Genomic DNA, 17,266 nt, shown 5'->3' with positions numbered 1-17,266 from the left:
ATGCACATATGTACCTACATATGTTTTGCCTTTCAATTATTTTGTTTATACGATTGAATAATGTGTAATAAGCCAATACATATGTATGAATATACCTATTATCTGTGTTGTATTTGTATTAATTAGCGTTTTTGTTACAAGCACTAAAGTTTTGGGCTTCGAGAGAGACATTCGGATACGTTCGCAAGTTGAAGGTAAAACATTTGTTTATTTCTCAACAATGTTAGGATGTTGTATCATATGTACATATTATACATACATATGTATATACAAATACACATGTAGGTACATACATATACATATGTAGGTTTCGGTATACACCCAAAGATTCTTCTTGTCGCAAAAGGAACAATAGTACCTCCTTAACTGACAGGAAAACTTTGTCATTTGTTGTCGGCTATCGAGCGTCGACACTAGTTCGACGGGTTCAATGAATAATTGAAATGGCATGGTGTCGGGATAAAATAGGACTGTGAACGCACTCAGTGGGCTTAGTTGAATAAAGAAATGACAAAAGCATATGTACATATGTACTAGGTAGATACGTAAATATGTAGGTATATTCAAACCAAAAAAATTCGGATGTGACCAACCAGTGGCGTAGCCAGGATTTTGTCAAGGGGGGGGGGGGGGGGTTTTGACGGGAAAAAAGGCAAGATAATTTCTATAAAATCACAACATATAAAAATAAAGTAGTAAAAATATGGAATGAACAAAATTCAAATAAAATAAAAATAATGAATACTTTAAAAAAGTACGAAATTCACAGATCCAATCTTCGCGTCTTTATTGTAAACATATCTAATATTTTTTCTGCACTGACATTTATATCCCTATGCATCTAATATATAATTTGGAAAGAGAATTTGTATATATATATATATATATATATATATATATATATATATATATATATCCTTGGTTCGTTCGTTCGTTGAATGGTTGGTTCGTCGTCCGTAGATTGGTGACGTCATCGAACACTTGATTCAATTTTTTTTTTCGATTCATCGGCGCCCATTTGATTTTTTTCGATTCAATGGATTCACCCCCACGGGGGCGCGAGGGGTGTAGTCTCATGGGGCCCCACTAGGGGCACCACAGGGGGCGCAGCCCCATGGGGCCCCGAAGGGGGCGCAGCCGCATGAGGCCCTGAAGAGGGCGCAGCCTTGTGGGGCCCCGAAGGGGGGCGCAGCTGTCATCGAACAAATGATTCGATTTTTTTTTTCGATTCATAGGCACCGATTTGATTTTTTTTCGATTCAATGGATTCACCCCCACGGGGGCGCAGCCCTAAAAGGCATTAGCTAAAGGGGGCGTAGAGGGGCGAAGCCCTAGAAGGCAAAGGCTCAGGGGGGCACCGAGGGCGAAGCCCTAGAAGGCGAAAAAAATTTAGATTTTTTTTTTTGAATAAAATGTTTACTATTAGATTAGTCATGTTTAAGCGGTTTATATTATAAATACTGAGCGAAGCCGGGTAATACAGCTAGTATTACCCGGCTATTAATATTTGTTAAAAATAAAATAATGAAATATTGAATATAAAAAATTTCAGTCTGATTCGGTTAGCGGTTTGGGATATAATTGGATTCAAAAACTTAAAAAAAAGGATACCTATAAGGGGAGCTACCAATTCCGGTCAACTTAAATATTTGAATAAAATTCACGTCGTATCAATAAGAATTTCAGTACCCGATACTAAGTTTCAGTTCGATAAGACTAACGGTGTTCAAAAAATCCCCAAAATACACAGACACACACACACACATTTTTTTTAGATCATTAAATGATTGTGAATCGGTGATTGATTCTGAGTTCGAATCAGTCAAAATCTCGAGGTCGAATTTTCGCATGATCACAAAATTTCATCTATTGTTACTACGTACATACATACATATGTAGATAAAGTAAAAAATTCGGATGTAATCATCCCATGACTTTATCTATTTATTTGAGGATTATAAAAAAGGAGAATATATAATGGTATATAATTAATTTATTTTTAAAAGTATTCACTAAATACACGGAACTTCATTTCAAATACTTCTAACTTTTAAAAAAATACTATTCACTTGGTACACCTTAACTTTATTTCGAATAACTCCAATTTTCTTTAATACTTTTACCTTTTGAATAAAGTTACTACTTCCTTCCCGGCTGTCAGTAAATAGTAGCGTATACAAGATAATAGTGGCGGATCAAGTATGTAAATGGGGGGCCCCAAGCGCATTTGAAATTTGAAGTCCCCACTTCTATGTGGTGTAAATTACTAGTGGTTACGAGTATAAATTACTAGTGGTTTTACCTGGGTTCGTTCGGTATTTGTAATATAAATCTAATAAACGTTCATTTGTTTTTTTATTAAATTTATTTGATCAAATTTAATTTGATTAAATTTAATGATCAAAGAACAACTCGGTACCATCTGCAAAATTTCCCCACATATTTTAAAGCCTGTTGCCAACTGAAAGCAAGGCGATGAATTACACACACACACACAACGATTTTTTATATAAGGAAACCGGAACTCAAAAAGGAATCCGGATCCGGAACTGAAAGAGGAATTCGAAAACGAATCTGAAAAAGGAATCCGGAACTGAAACTGAAAAAGGAATCTGGAACCGAACCTGAAAAAGAAATCCGGACCAGGGAATGAAAAAGGCATCCAGATCAATGAAACGGAACAGGAATTCAGAACCGGAACTGAAAAAGTAATCTGGAAACGGAATCGAAGTCGAAAATGGAATCGATATCGTCGTCATAGAAAGTTAGATTTTTTCGATAACGTCACGGATTTTACCACCCAAACCTTACACACATTAAACCTGACATAGTAACATACATAAAAAGTCTCTTTCGAAATTATATATTATAAGATTAGATTATTATGAGCTTATAAAAAATATAGAAAACAAAATTCGATAATTCAGCTATTATGTACATATGTATGTCATTCACACATGCCAGCTATTACAACATTTTCGATAGAAGTTTTAGCACTAATTAAGGAATCCCACACAAAGACTAAAGTTGTACTTCCGGTTATCGGATTTTGTTCAAAAATTTTAAACAATCTAAAATCACTATAAATATTAGAAGTATAAAATATTGAGAAGATAGATATAATTTATAAGGTCAGAGTAAAAAAACTACTTCCAATTAACAAATTCTATAAGTTCTAATACATACATACATATGTGCCCATAATTATGAAAGTGGTCTAAGTAAAAAAAAAATATATTTTTTTAATCAATTCCATATGTATTACAATGTAACCGATATTAAACGATAAAATCGACTTAAATTTTTTTTTTTGACTTAGACCAGTTTCATAATTACATATGTGCACATATGAAGGTTCTAATACATCAAGAAAACAAATATAAATTTTTAGCCCAATACGTTCTTTCAGTAGTATAGGTAAAGTATTGTTGTCACAACATTTTTGGTTTTTCTAAGAGGAAAAATTCTCACTTACTGATTTTTCACAAGCTCTTTTTGTTTAAAGTACAGTACAGTACTTTTACTAAGTCTCTAAAGTAGTAGTAACACTTTTTGTTGAGGTAAAAATATTTACAAAATGTAAGTTTATGTAATTTATCATCCAAAATTCAATCCGATCCGATAAGCGGCTTAGGAGATAATTTAATTAAAAACAAATTGAAAAATTAACAACTTCATATGTATAAGCGGAAGTTACCACTTCCGGTCAACTTAAAAATTAAAAAAAAAAATGTTATATTATGTCGATAAACATTTCAGTAACTGATATTACGTTTCAGTTTTATATGCGTATTCAAGTGATTTCCAAAATACACATCCACACATATTTATTATAACATAATATATACATATTTATCTGATGACCTCCACCTTTATGTCTTAAATTTTTAACACTGACCTTTGATCTAGTTAGTATCTTAAATAGACTGTCACGCGTTGGAGAGATAAACAAAAATATAAAACGCAATGGAAAAATACAATATGGCATTAGTAACCGTTCGTTGCCTATTTCATACATACCTATGTATATATTGGGTTACCTGACAACTCGTTCACAGATTTTCCGTAAACCGATGATGCGCTCCAGGCATTACGTATACGGCCATCCCTTTCTCACCCCGTCTGTTCACCATGATCTGCATGCTGCATACGTAATGGCATATTAAACGAGATCATGGTGAACAGACGGGGTGAGAAAGAGATGGCCGTATACGTAATGCCTGGAGCGCATCATCGGCTTACGGAAAATCTGTAAACGAGTTGTCGTGTCACCTATATATTGTAAATACAAGATGATCGTTTTTAAAAGTTTATTTGTCTTAACGTTGTTGGCTGTTGTAACCTTTGGTCATTCGGAAACTGGTAATATATTAAATGACAAGTAATCTGATGTCAAATTATAAACATATGTGTGTTTCATTCATTTTTTTAATTTTCACAGGTAGCGACGGGAGACAATTCGAAGTCGGATGAACAGTACATAGATATACAATGGTAAGTTTTGGATATGACATTGTACAACCGGTACAAACACAATAAATATAACATCACACAGCTAAGAATAGTTGAATATTATATTTCGAATAATACTGATTTTCCAGAAAGTGTGTGTCGTGGAAGTTTACGATCCGGAGAAAGATTTGTGGTCAATATTTGCGAGAATTCATCTACAACCGAAGATTTCATCTACAACCGAAGACACAACCGTCAATGTGCTCGCCCTTTGTGTATGTACAATGGAAAAATATTAATGTTCGGTGGGAAAACAAACACCGATGAATATTCGAATGAGGTATTGCTGCAAAATTTACATAATATTATTATTATTTAAATTTCATAAATTCAAGGTCGTCGTTTTCAACTTGACAAAATAGACATGTTCTAATCTGGCACCGATGGGCAAAAAAATTAATTATGAACAAATCGTTGAAATTGATGGATATATTTACGTGACTGGTGGTCGTGGGGAAGGCTTTAAAATACTTGACACAATTGAGAGGTATTATTGAATTTACTTTCGTTCATCGCTCATTCTACAAGTGCATGTTTCATACTGATGAGCCATTTCACATTTAACGCATGTGTGCTTTATGTGTTCATCCGTTGTTGTATATTTTGTACTTGGTTATGTACAGTGTGGTTTTTTTCATTAGAGCAGTGATGTGCGGTTGTTCTTGTGCGATATTCATGAACAACCGTCTCGTTCTCCGACGAAAGTGTCTCTTAGATTGTATTTGTTGGGGTGGTGGTGGCCTCATGTTGAGGGCTTTGAGGGTCGAATTCCTTGACCTTTAAAGCGGGCTTAGTACTGATGAGCCATGATGATAATCATTTACATTTCATTTAAGGTACGACCCAAAAACAGATAGCTGGACATTTATGGCTCATATGCTCAAAAAACGATATAAGCACACTATTAATGTATTGGAAGGAAAAATTTACGTCACTGGAGGAATAAATAAGTTAATGGATTATCGTAGTAATTCATTAGAGGTTTACGAACCTAAAACGAATAGTTGAACTTTTGGAACACCCATGCCATGTATGTAAGTGCCTAATTGGATAAACACATGATGTATTGCTTATTTTAAAGGACCAAATTATTGTTAAAAAATGCGTGTTATACACAAATTTTATTACAATTAAAAATCACTCTCCATAGCCTTAAAATATATTATTAATTTACAATATTTGGATTCTCATAAAAACTACCAATGCATAGATTATGAACCTCACTATCAACATTGCAATTTTATTTGTAATTAAGATTGTATTTGCCGATGGAAGTCTATTCGTTATAGGAGGTGTAATTGACAGTTTTCAATTAGATTAAAGTGGTCAAATATGACCAACCCCGATTATGACCCATGGTGGTCAAAAGCTATTGTTTTTCGCAATAATATTTTCATTTTCTCCCGTAGGTTTTCAAGATAAATATTTAATATAATAACGATATGTCATATTTGAGACCCCATTTAATATGTAACTCGCTATGCCATTATGAAATTTAAAATTGATCATTTTATATTCACTTTTCGTTAATTCGGTAAAAAAATTGTGCATTATTTTAAATATATTTAAGGGTCTGGAAATTAATATAAAAACCAATGAATTTGCAACGATAAAAAAATGGGAAAAAAAATCAATATCATTTCTGGTGAAGAAGTCTCTGGTTAACCTTGGTAATACAATTACGTCAAACTTTCAGATATTGTTCTACGCACGTCTGATTATTGCCTAATTGCGTTTTTTATAGCATGTATAAACTTTTCAGTTCTGCCAGGAAAAGAACATCTGATAACATATTACCCAGTTGCAATAGTAGAAGTAGGATCTTTCAATCAGGATTCTGTAAGATATCGATGCATTTTATTAAATACGTTAAATTTTGATGTTGCGCATGATACACAATCCGATGGTACACTAAATTCGTTATTTCAGAATAAATGTACAGTTCAATTCTATCACCCATTACATGATACATACGTGGACTACGCTGACAGAAATTGATATAAATGTTTCTATCGATTATTTGACGATAGTTTCACACGGAAATTTGTATATTTTCGGAGGAAAATCAAATAAACAAGAGGCGATCGATGAGGTCTTAAATGTTTAAATCATTTGAAATATGAACTTTAACTGTTAAGATTTCGTTTTAATTGCATTCACCTTCATGAATTACAGGTTAAATCTTTTGATTTGGTTACAAAGGAAATAAAAAAACTTACACCGATGGGGCAAAAGAAAGATAGCATGGGTGTGGCTAAAATTGGCGATTATATATACATTTTTAGAGGTGTTCACAAGGTGGAAGAAAATTATAATGATATTGCTACAGTTGAGAGGTTTGTATAAACGAACTGAACTCTCAACTGTCAACTGTCAACTCTACAACTCTCAAACAATTATGATTCTGTATTTTTGTCGATACATATTTTTTGTATAATTTATGAAAAATACACAAAAATACAGACAGCTGGAGTCGTATGGCCGCAATGCTGGGTACTCGTTCTCCAAGCTAGTGATGTATGTACATACATATGTATGTAAATGAAGGAAAAATGTATGTGGCTGGCGGAGTTCACGGTGAATTTTCTGATTATACATATTTAAAATCATTGGAGATTTATGATGCAAATCTGAATAAGTGGACTTTCAACTGTACCAATATCATTAAAATTTTCGTCCACCTTTTGAACACCTCCAGTAATGTATATATATTCACCAATTTTAGCTACACCCATGCTATCTTTCTTTTGCCCCATCGGTGTAAGTATTTTTATTTCCTTTGTAAACAAATCAAAAGATTTAACCTGTAATTCATGGAAGTGAATGCAATTAAAACGAAATCTTAACAGGTCAAGTTTATATTTAAAATCAATTAAATGTTTAAGACTTCGTCGATCGCTGGTTCGGTGGTGGTTTTGATATGGACTTCGGTTACGAGATGCATGGAGAACGATTGGACTTAAATACCAAACAATGGAAGGATTTCCGAAACCTCTAGAATATACCCGGTGGATAGGTGCAGCTGTTTTAGATCTTAGTATGATATACATGTACATCAATGGCAGTAAGTATTAAAATACGTTGACATTTTTTAATGTATAAAATACAAATTTACATATGTTCATTACAATGCTATTTAAAAAAAATGATTGATTTCATAAGTAATGTTAAAATATAAAATTTTAATTAATTTCAATAATCACAAATGAAGTCATGTTAAAACAAAACTTTATCACCTTTTCAGATGGATATATGAATTTTATATATAATACAACAACCAATGAAGTGGTCGAGTTAATTTCCAACTATCGACCCTGTATTAATTTTTTGTTAATTTGAATGAGCATGAACATTGTTATATGATTTGAATTTTAAAAAATATACATATTTTTATATTAAAGACTTTGTTATTTTACTTAAATTAAATTATGAAAACAAACTCGTAAAAAAAGTACAGCACAGTAAAATCAAATCTTACATGTACACATGTATGTATGTAGGCTATTTATATAAATAAAGACGCTATTCTGTGTGTGTGTGTGTGTGTGTGTGTGTGTGTGTGTGTATGTGTGTGTGTGTGTGTGTGTGTGTGTGTGTGTGTGTGTGTGTGTGTGTGTGTGTCCCCTAGCACTAGCAGAACATTATAATGAATCGATAAAAAGCCTAAAATATGTATAAATTCAATCGGAATCAAACCTGCGTACGCTCGCGTGAACACAAATATTTTCTTATACCTGAGTTCAGAGAGTTAGCGATGAAGCCAACGTTGAATTTCCAAATGGCCTTTTTTTAAACATTAATTTAATTTTTTTCCTTCTCGCCATATAAAAATACGTAATAATAATTTTATTTAGCGAGGTTTTGAACCACTTTTTTTGTTTGCATATTAAACAATTAAAATTAAATAAATATTTTTTAATTAAATTTAATTATATTTTAATGATATTTGAAAAATTAAATTAATTCGAAACTGGGGCACGAGGCACGAGGCGCAGACGCGCTACCAACTAGGCTATCGTCTTCCCCGGGAAAAGTGTGTTAAATGTACATCATGCATGTATGTATGTATGTATGTATGTAATTTGTTATTCGTAATAATAATATTCAACGTTGCGAGGGAAATGACAATTTGTTTATAATCGGAAAGTATTATTACATTTTGATAACTGAACATAACATAACTTTTGTATGCATTTTGTATACCGGGCCCGGATTACTTTTTCGGCTCCGGATATATTATTAAATTCAAATCCTTCTAATTATTTCATTACAAAATTATTTAAAAACACATTGAAAAAAGTTTGTGACCACTATATCGTTGTATACAATGACGCACATGATGCAGCGTTCAATGATGCAGCGCACACAACACAAATTTGTGCTCTACTAATACGAAGTTTTTGGTCACAATTTTACCGGTTTAAAATTCACCACACATCCAATTAACTCTTTTAAACGAAATCAAAAAATAGTGTGGCCAGAACACTATCCTAATAAACATGTTTCAATAGAAAATACTCAATATAATATAGTATTAACAGTGGGAAAAAATCACAAGTGAAAATACGTAATTTTGACTTTTGATTTGAACTGGACGACTACTTAGAGAGATTTGAAAGCTGAAAAGTACTAAAAATGAAAGATAAAATACTCGACTCTAGATTCCAATATTAATGTGCGCGCGCAGAATACGGGAGGAAAAGCATGTTCCTCTTGTCTTGTTGTATCCTGCTCGCGCAAATTAAGTGAGTATGTACCGCTTACCATGCACCTTTTTTTTTTGATCTTTCGACTTAAGATCTTTCGATTTTCGATCTTTGCCTTCCGATATTTGCGTTTTCTGTCATTTAACATTCTGTCTCGTCACGTAGACCCATTTAATATATATGTATTTTATTTGTTGAACGTTTGCTGATTTTGCACTCTAAGTGAAATGCTTGTAAGATTCTCAATGTATGTATGTATTTTCATTCAACAATACGGTTGAATGTAATAAAAAGTTTCTGAAAAAAAAGAACAACTACGATGCCTCATCGTGGTTTTCCGCAGCTGTACATAAGAAAAACTAAAAGGAGGCCGAAATAATATATGTATGTAACACACGTTTATATGTACATATGTATGTTTATCTTTTTCGAAACCGCATACATACATATGTTCGAAATGAATATCTTTTACATATTTTCTCCGGTGAATTTTTGTGTGTCAGGAGGCAAATGGGACAATGGTGACCATCGGCCGTGATTTATAGTGTCGGGGCCGCGGAAAATGGGCGAAGAAATTTAAGGAAAAGCGCGGAAAGTGCGCCTCACGATTTTTCGATCGTTCGTATGCACGATGTGTAATAAATTTTCGACTAGTCGTAAATTTTCTTTTGAAACGTTGCGAGATTTTCGTCATTTCAAGTAAAAAGGAAAAGTACTCAGCGCGTAGAGATAATTTGAATGATCGGTGAAGTCCTTGACGTAAATAAAATTATGGAGATTTAAAATAAAATTAATTTGTGTATGTAAATATAAAACGCACGTCTTCCATTTTGTTGTTATAAAAATCAAATATTCTTTTTTTTATCATAATAAAATTATATTCAAAGTGAATTCAAATCGAAATTCATAAATTAGACTAGCCATTATAGCATCTAGCGATAATAAATTAATTCTGTATCTGTATCGCACAGTTTGTATTGCATGGATTCTGAGAAATATAATTCAGTGTGAATTTACGGAGTATGTGGAAACACATTTGCGGTCATCTTGCAGACAAGACATGAAATATAGTCTTAGGAAACAGTTAATACTAATTTATAAACCAAGATATTATGCGCCAACATCACATAAATATTATTGATGTTTTTACTTTATAATACAATTTATGTATTTATATATAATATAATTAATACCTATTATGTTAATGTAAAATGTAAGAATCATATTTTTTATGCCGCAGAAAACAAAACATTGAACGCATAATTATAATAATGAATGTTATATTTTGAGTTTATTTTATGGAATGAATTTTATTTTTAATTTATTATAAGAAAATTTTTAACACAATAGGGATATTTTTATTGGAAAATACCCACGTTACATAAACGTACGTATGTACATATGTATATAAACATTTCGTAAAGAGCACGTTGATGTTTTTTGAAGTGAAAGACGTTTACATAATGAGTTAATAATATGGATGTACATATATGTTTATATGAAAATTGGATTAAATATTATATTTCAAGAGACGTTAATCAAAATGTTGTTTAAATAAGTGAAAATCAAAAATAGTTCTAATTAATTTACCTGACGAACGAATAAGGTCGTATTTCGATTATACATTGTACATACAATAGGACGTCGACATTGAGTGACAGCGAGAGGAATAATGATCTACATCTTTGAGGTGCCAAAAATGTAACATATTAAAATATCATGACCCATCATCAATTACGTCAAAAATGAGAAAAGAAGTTATACGAGCTCAACAGTGATATATTATATTTCACAACTACGTATGTATAATGCATTATATAAAAAAAACTGTATTAATATAATGTATTATAATACATACAAAATACATATATGTATGTATATATTTTTTTATTACATAAGATTTATATATGAATATATTGGAATATTGCATAAACTCTTGTCATATAACCGTTAAAATCATTTACCGCCATCTATGAAAATCGGGCACGAACTTATGCAATCATCCAATAGATATGTACATACATACATATGTACATCATCACCATTTACAGCCATGAAGGCCTCTCCAATACGCTTCTCTCTGTTTTGCGTAACTCTCATGCATCTCACTTAACATATTGTTCCAATTTAATATAAACGTCTTCCTTGCTGACTTCCTTTCACTCTTTTACAATCTTTCTGGTACGATTCCAGGACTTCCTTTGTTCACCTTTCCTCCATTCTTCTAGCTACGTGACCCACCCATTGCCACTTAAATCTCTTCACTCTCTCCACTCTATCGATGAGCCTTGTCACTCTACTCATCCATGTAATCCGTTTACTATTTCTTTTTGTTATGCTGAGCGAACATCTTTCTATACTGCTTTGAATGCATTAGACTTTCTGTAACATTTTGGCGTTCAATGTCCAACTTTCACATCCATACGTCATTACTGGAAAAACACTTTGTTCGAAGATCTTTTCTTTAGCGTAGTAAATATGTTTTAATTTTCTATTGATTTTTTTTTTAATTAATAAAATAATTCAAGTTAGCGACAAGTCTCTAAAAATATGATTATTATGTATATAATATGTATTTGACTATATCGGGGGTCGTTAGCCCGAGATAGGAGCGTCTTAATTGGACCACTCGTTACGTTCGAGCGTAACCGAGAGATTAATGGATTTGCGTAAAGCGAACTGCGATGGTACTAGGTATGCGTTTCTCGCGAAATTGCCGCGAATCCGACATCGAATCCCACCATCCATCAAGTCTGTGTACGATTTAGGAATGGGTAAGGAGGGGGAGGCAAACAACGAAATGGGTCTCTCCATAATAAAACGCACTCGGAATATTGCATGGATTTAAAAGTGCGTTTCAACTATGTATACATATTTTGAATAATTGTAATAATATTAAGAAGTTCAACAGAATTCACAAAAAAACAACAAAGGGTTTGCTTAAGTGGATTTGTGGAATCAAAAGTTTTCCAGAAATCCCATTTGGTAGGTACTCTTTTATAACAATCGGTCACGTAGGCTTCGCACGCGTGACTTTCAGTCATCCTTTGTAGAGTGGAATTCACGCCTTTGCGACTTGTCAAATTTATAACGATATAAAAACACTAAATTATATCCTAAATAAGAAAAAAGTGACCTGAAATTGTCCCACTTGATTTGGAAATACATGCCATCAAATAAACAATTTTTATATATTTTAATTACATATAAATTATGTTCACAATAGGTTTTAAATCTATTCTACTACAAAATTATTGATCCAATGATCATTATTTATTTTATATGTACATTTTTTCTTGTGAGAATTTAAAATATTTCAATGAATGTTTAAGGCAATGGTTGGGAACCTTTTTCAAACAAAGAGCCAAATAACGAAAATCTATTGAGAGTGACCAGACAACTGAACACATTATAAAAGAGCACACGGCTATTGATCGAACGACTAATGAACACAACGAAAAGTGTATACAGTGACAAGTGAACTTATAAACTACTGAGTAATGCTTCCAATCCCGGAAGGTTACTCATAGGTTAGAAATATTTCACAATAGAACTAAAGCAAAAATGCAACGACAAACCTTGCCAACTCAGTTTTAAACAAAATTATATCATATTTTTCAAAAATATCCCAAACATTCAATTGCCAGCTGAATTAAAATAACTATTCAATTAAAAGCTCATGGTAATATCTATGTATGTACCTATACATACATATGTATGTCAAATTTAATTTTCTAAATTTTTTTTACTAGATTTTTCAAATTTTCTAAATTTCAGTGCATGATATTTAATGTATCATTATTGGAAATAAAGTTAAAGTGTACCGAGTGAATAGTATTAATTTTAAAGTTAAATGTATTCGAAATAAAGTTAAAAGTACTCAAAACAAAGTTAAGTTAATATTATATAATATTAAGTGTAATTTAAGTATAATATTAAGTGTAATATTAAGCACCTGAATTTAAGTTCCATGTACTTAGTGAATACTATCAAAAATAATTTTAATTACATATTTCACTTAAATCAATAAATTATTTGTTTGGATTTAATATAAATATTAGTTTAAATTTAATAGGTATTGTTACGTAGGGGTGGGCGGAGGATCCAAGTAAAGGGCCAACAGTCATCTCACAGCATTTATTGATGATTAAGGAGATACACGCACTAGCAGTGCTCAGCCCAGACTGACATGATATCGTCTAAGTATTGCCTTATAAGGGATAGATCTCTCAGGACATCTTCGACGTCTAATTTGTTTACCTATTGTTATGGTCACGTACGGATATGTCTTCCCACGACATTCGCTCCCACGGTACAGGTCAATTCTGGGAAGTGCAATAATTGTTTAGCTTACTTGCACTTAGCCTGTCGATAATCCTTAAAACCACTTATACCGGTCACACGGTCTCTCAGGACGCTACCCGGCCTAATCCAATCGCAATTACTCTGCGGCTCTTTTTATTATACGTAACATTATGAATTAATTAATTCATTCATGTAATGATATTTGATTTTCAAATAAAATAGATCTGAAATATGAAATAATCTTGAAACACATTTAGACAACCTTGAAATTTTAGAAAAAAAAACAATAAAATACATGCAGCTTCGGAGATGCTATTTCTTGAATAATTATTTTATTCGAATAAACTCTAATAAAAGAATAATATGAGTACACTAATCACCAAAAAATTTGCTTCACCTTTGAATTAAAAAAAAGTCTCTCAGTTGGAATGCTCCTGAAAAAATCTAGTGCACGGCCATACATTTGATAGGAAAAATTTTTATGACATAGAATGTAATATTATTTTATTTTATGAGATCACTAATCGATTAGTATTAAAATATATTTTGTACACTAGCGGCTGAAAGCACTCATTTACTGTTGTCCAAATGGTATTAAATCGTGATGTATACAAATTTCGTAATGTAATGGCCCATTGGAGTGTTGGACGCGCGCGCCAATGACCCGTGTATCCTCTGGGGGTGGTTTTTGGCGGGGATGGTGATGTCGTGTTACAATATGATTGATGGTCTATCTCCAAATGTACATTGTCCGTCATTTTACGGTCATAAATTGGTCCTTTGTGGTTGCAAATGGCAGCCGACGCGGTACAATGTCACCAAAACGTTCGACAATGGTCGTAATGTTTCGGTTCTTTGTTCGTTGTTGACCTCTGCATAGCAAAAGTGAGATAAGTCCTACACGAAAATTGAAAACAATTTCATGTACAATTAAAACCTCATCAATGAGAACGTATAATTATTACAGGTTGTCCATTATTAATTCTGAAGCTTAATGATGGTAATAAAGAACTTCATATTAATTTATTTAAAATATAAAATATATTTAAAAAATATATTTTAAACGTGCAGAGCGAGCAGCTAGCGAACGTGCATAGTGTGTATGGGTGGAGTATTTTAGATACTAGCTGTTTATGAGGCACTTGCCTATTGGCACGCCTTACGTAGAGTGGAGGGGGTAATTCTTTTTTGAGCCGGAACGCTCCCCTGCATTTTAAAATGTATATTTTACGTTTAAAATTAAAATAGCATAAACATGCTTTTTTTTGCAAAAGTACTCGTACGTGCCACAACAAACCCTATTCACCAGATGTTTTCCTCGACTAGCAGAGTTCCGATTCAACCACAGTTCAACCCTGAGACCTCCATGGACACGCAATACGCTCCATCGCTTAAATGTACAATTTACAATATTAAATTATGGCCGAAAAACCATCGGTTGGCCAGTGCTTCGCCGGTAAGCATTTACTTCCTCCCCGGCTGCCAAAATAAGCAGTTGTGCATTACTAACACGTCTCACTCACCCTACCCCTATAAAATATATTTTTATTTAATTTTATTTCATAGAACATTAACACTCGCCATTACAAATCCATCCAAAGCGACGAGTGCATTTAGACAGATATGTACAATGCAATTAATATACACAAGCATTTTATACTAGGCGAATTCATTCAAACATCCACAGTGACACCTATGGAGAAATTTATGCAGCATTTTATAATTAAATTGGCGACCCTCAATAGGCTGAATAACTTGAGATTAGCAAGAGAGATAGGAAAGGAAATGAAATTTTACAGGAACCGTTTCAATGAAAATAAGAGAAATTGGCAAACTCTGATAAGAAACGATTGACCTGGAGTCACAAAAACAAGATATGGCCAGCAGCAGGACTCTAGTAGGACTCGAACCCGTGACTATTTGCTCGAAAGCATAATATGCTAACCACACTGTCCACGTCGCTGATTAATGAATAAATAACCTCGTCAAAATTACGCTGTGTTTATCATCCTCTCCAACACACAACAGTACGAACACATACAACAGTATCCAAATAGACGCACATAGAACCTCCATAGACTTTTTTTAATTTTAAAAGGCAAGTTACAATAATTATAATAGAGCAAGGAAAATCTACGTTTTTCGTGCCTAGCTATCACTTTTCGAAAAAAAAACTTTCATCTACAGCGTCTTTTTTTCTTTACATTATACAAATAATGAATTTATTTAAAAAAAACTTATTTTGACAAAAAAAGATATTTTGTGTTTCAATGTTTCAAAATAAATTGAATTTTGTTTGAAAACCGCTTCTTTTCCGCAGGTACATTCGTATTTTTTTGAAGACGAAATTTTCTAATTTTGAATCCTTTTATTTTTAATACTGGCAAAAGTTTCATGTATGAAATTTTATGAGAATGGTTGCATTCATAAAATACGAATTCCAACGAAAAGTAATTTGGGAGTGTTAGTGTAGCGTCAGAAGGCATTCGCTGTCCTCCACCATATGTCACTTTCCATGAACACTCTGAGCTACAATTTTTAATACCGGAAAATTTACCGGGGAAAATTCAACGGGGCAAAAGGAAAAAATGCCTTCATTTTTTGATAGTTTCTATATATGTACATATGTATATTGGATGGCATGCTGGGAAAACTTTGACGAAAATAGCAGCTGTTCGTTCGGTTAGAATCCTCGTAATAATTTACCGAGTGCTGCGTAACAAACGAATGATATACTACCGTAATCGCTTGTCAAATTTACGCTTGACCTGATAAAGGCGAGGTCCTTAATATATAATTTACACGTGCAAGAAAACAAGACACTACTTAGCTACGCAGGAAACTTTGTGTTCCTCAAATACAACGCATTATTAAGGAAATACATTAAAATATACATATATGTAGGTCATATACATATGTATGTTCGCACGTACATTTATACCTATGGTGCTAGCATTTAATCCTTTGTTTGTTTATCCAAAACGGAAATTTTGCAGAATGTGAAAATTCTAAGAATTGAACGATAGGGGATTGTTTTAATTCCATCATGTATGTAAATTTAAGTTAATAACACAAACTTATAATATAATCAGTATGATTATACATATTATACCCGGTGTTGTTGGCCAGACTTTGGATATATGTATATAAGTAACTCCAGGTCGATCGTTTCCTATCAGTTTGCTAATTTAGTTGAAACGGTTCATATCAAATCGGCCACCTACCCTCATTTGTCACCATTATTTGCATTTAATTTGAAATTTATAATATTATTATAAATTTATATATACATAAATATATTGTAGTATATATGTAAAGCCTTAGATATAGGTATCGCCTTGGGGTAGTCGGTAATGGCACTATGGTAAATATAAATTTTATAAAAATAAAAAATTAGCTTTGAAGTGATTATTTTTGAATATTTTATACTTAGGAGAAATAATTTTGCCATTTTCACCGAATCACTCATGCTAAAAGATTAAAAAGCTCCAAATAATGCAAAGGATGATAAACGAACTAGTCGTTTGAAGTCTAGGAGGTTGCATCATCAAATTTGTACAAGAATAGGAGATCAAAATTAGCTTCAACCTTTAACACTTGCCACATTGTGATTGTGATATCGAGTCACTAGGACATTTTTTTATTTTGTATCTCCAAACATACTGAATGCAGAATTGTCATATTTTATATATTCTTCATCAAAGCCTCTATGATTCGAATTACATATGTCATTATGAAATAAA

The 17,266-nt window shown here is 32.5% G+C and overlaps 1 protein-coding gene across 9 annotated transcripts; it reads left to right on the top strand.

The window, feature by feature from the left end:
* Positions 1-3,983: 3,983 nt before the first annotated feature.
* On the top strand, positions 3,984-7,909 carry LOC143913140 (uncharacterized). 9 transcript variants are annotated; one of them, XM_077432815.1, is made up of 11 exons: positions 3,984-4,050; positions 4,227-4,362; positions 4,442-4,494; positions 4,602-4,727; positions 4,848-4,999; positions 5,349-5,546; positions 6,083-6,182; positions 6,275-6,351; positions 6,442-6,604; positions 7,398-7,576; positions 7,757-7,909. In XM_077432815.1, the coding sequence occupies exons 6-9, from the start codon at positions 5,541-5,543 to the stop codon at positions 6,508-6,510; spliced, it is 252 nt and encodes an 83-aa protein (XP_077288941.1). In that variant the 5' UTR covers positions 3,984-4,050; positions 4,227-4,362; positions 4,442-4,494; positions 4,602-4,727; positions 4,848-4,999; positions 5,349-5,540; the 3' UTR covers positions 6,511-6,604; positions 7,398-7,576; positions 7,757-7,909. The 9 variants fall into 9 exon arrangements, with proteins under 9 accessions (XP_077288941.1, XP_077288933.1, XP_077288880.1 ...); XM_077432807.1 differs by having other exon boundaries at positions 3,984-4,065; XM_077432823.1 differs by having other exon boundaries at positions 3,987-4,024; positions 4,202-4,362.
* The last annotated feature ends 9,357 nt before the right edge of the window (positions 7,910-17,266 follow it).

The sequence above is a fragment of the Arctopsyche grandis genome, chromosome 1 (assembly GCF_051622035.1).
Source record: "Arctopsyche grandis isolate Sample6627 chromosome 1, ASM5162203v2, whole genome shotgun sequence".
Lineage (NCBI taxonomy): Eukaryota > Metazoa > Arthropoda > Insecta > Trichoptera > Hydropsychidae > Arctopsyche > Arctopsyche grandis.
This window is presented reverse-complemented; position numbering and strand designations above follow the sequence as displayed.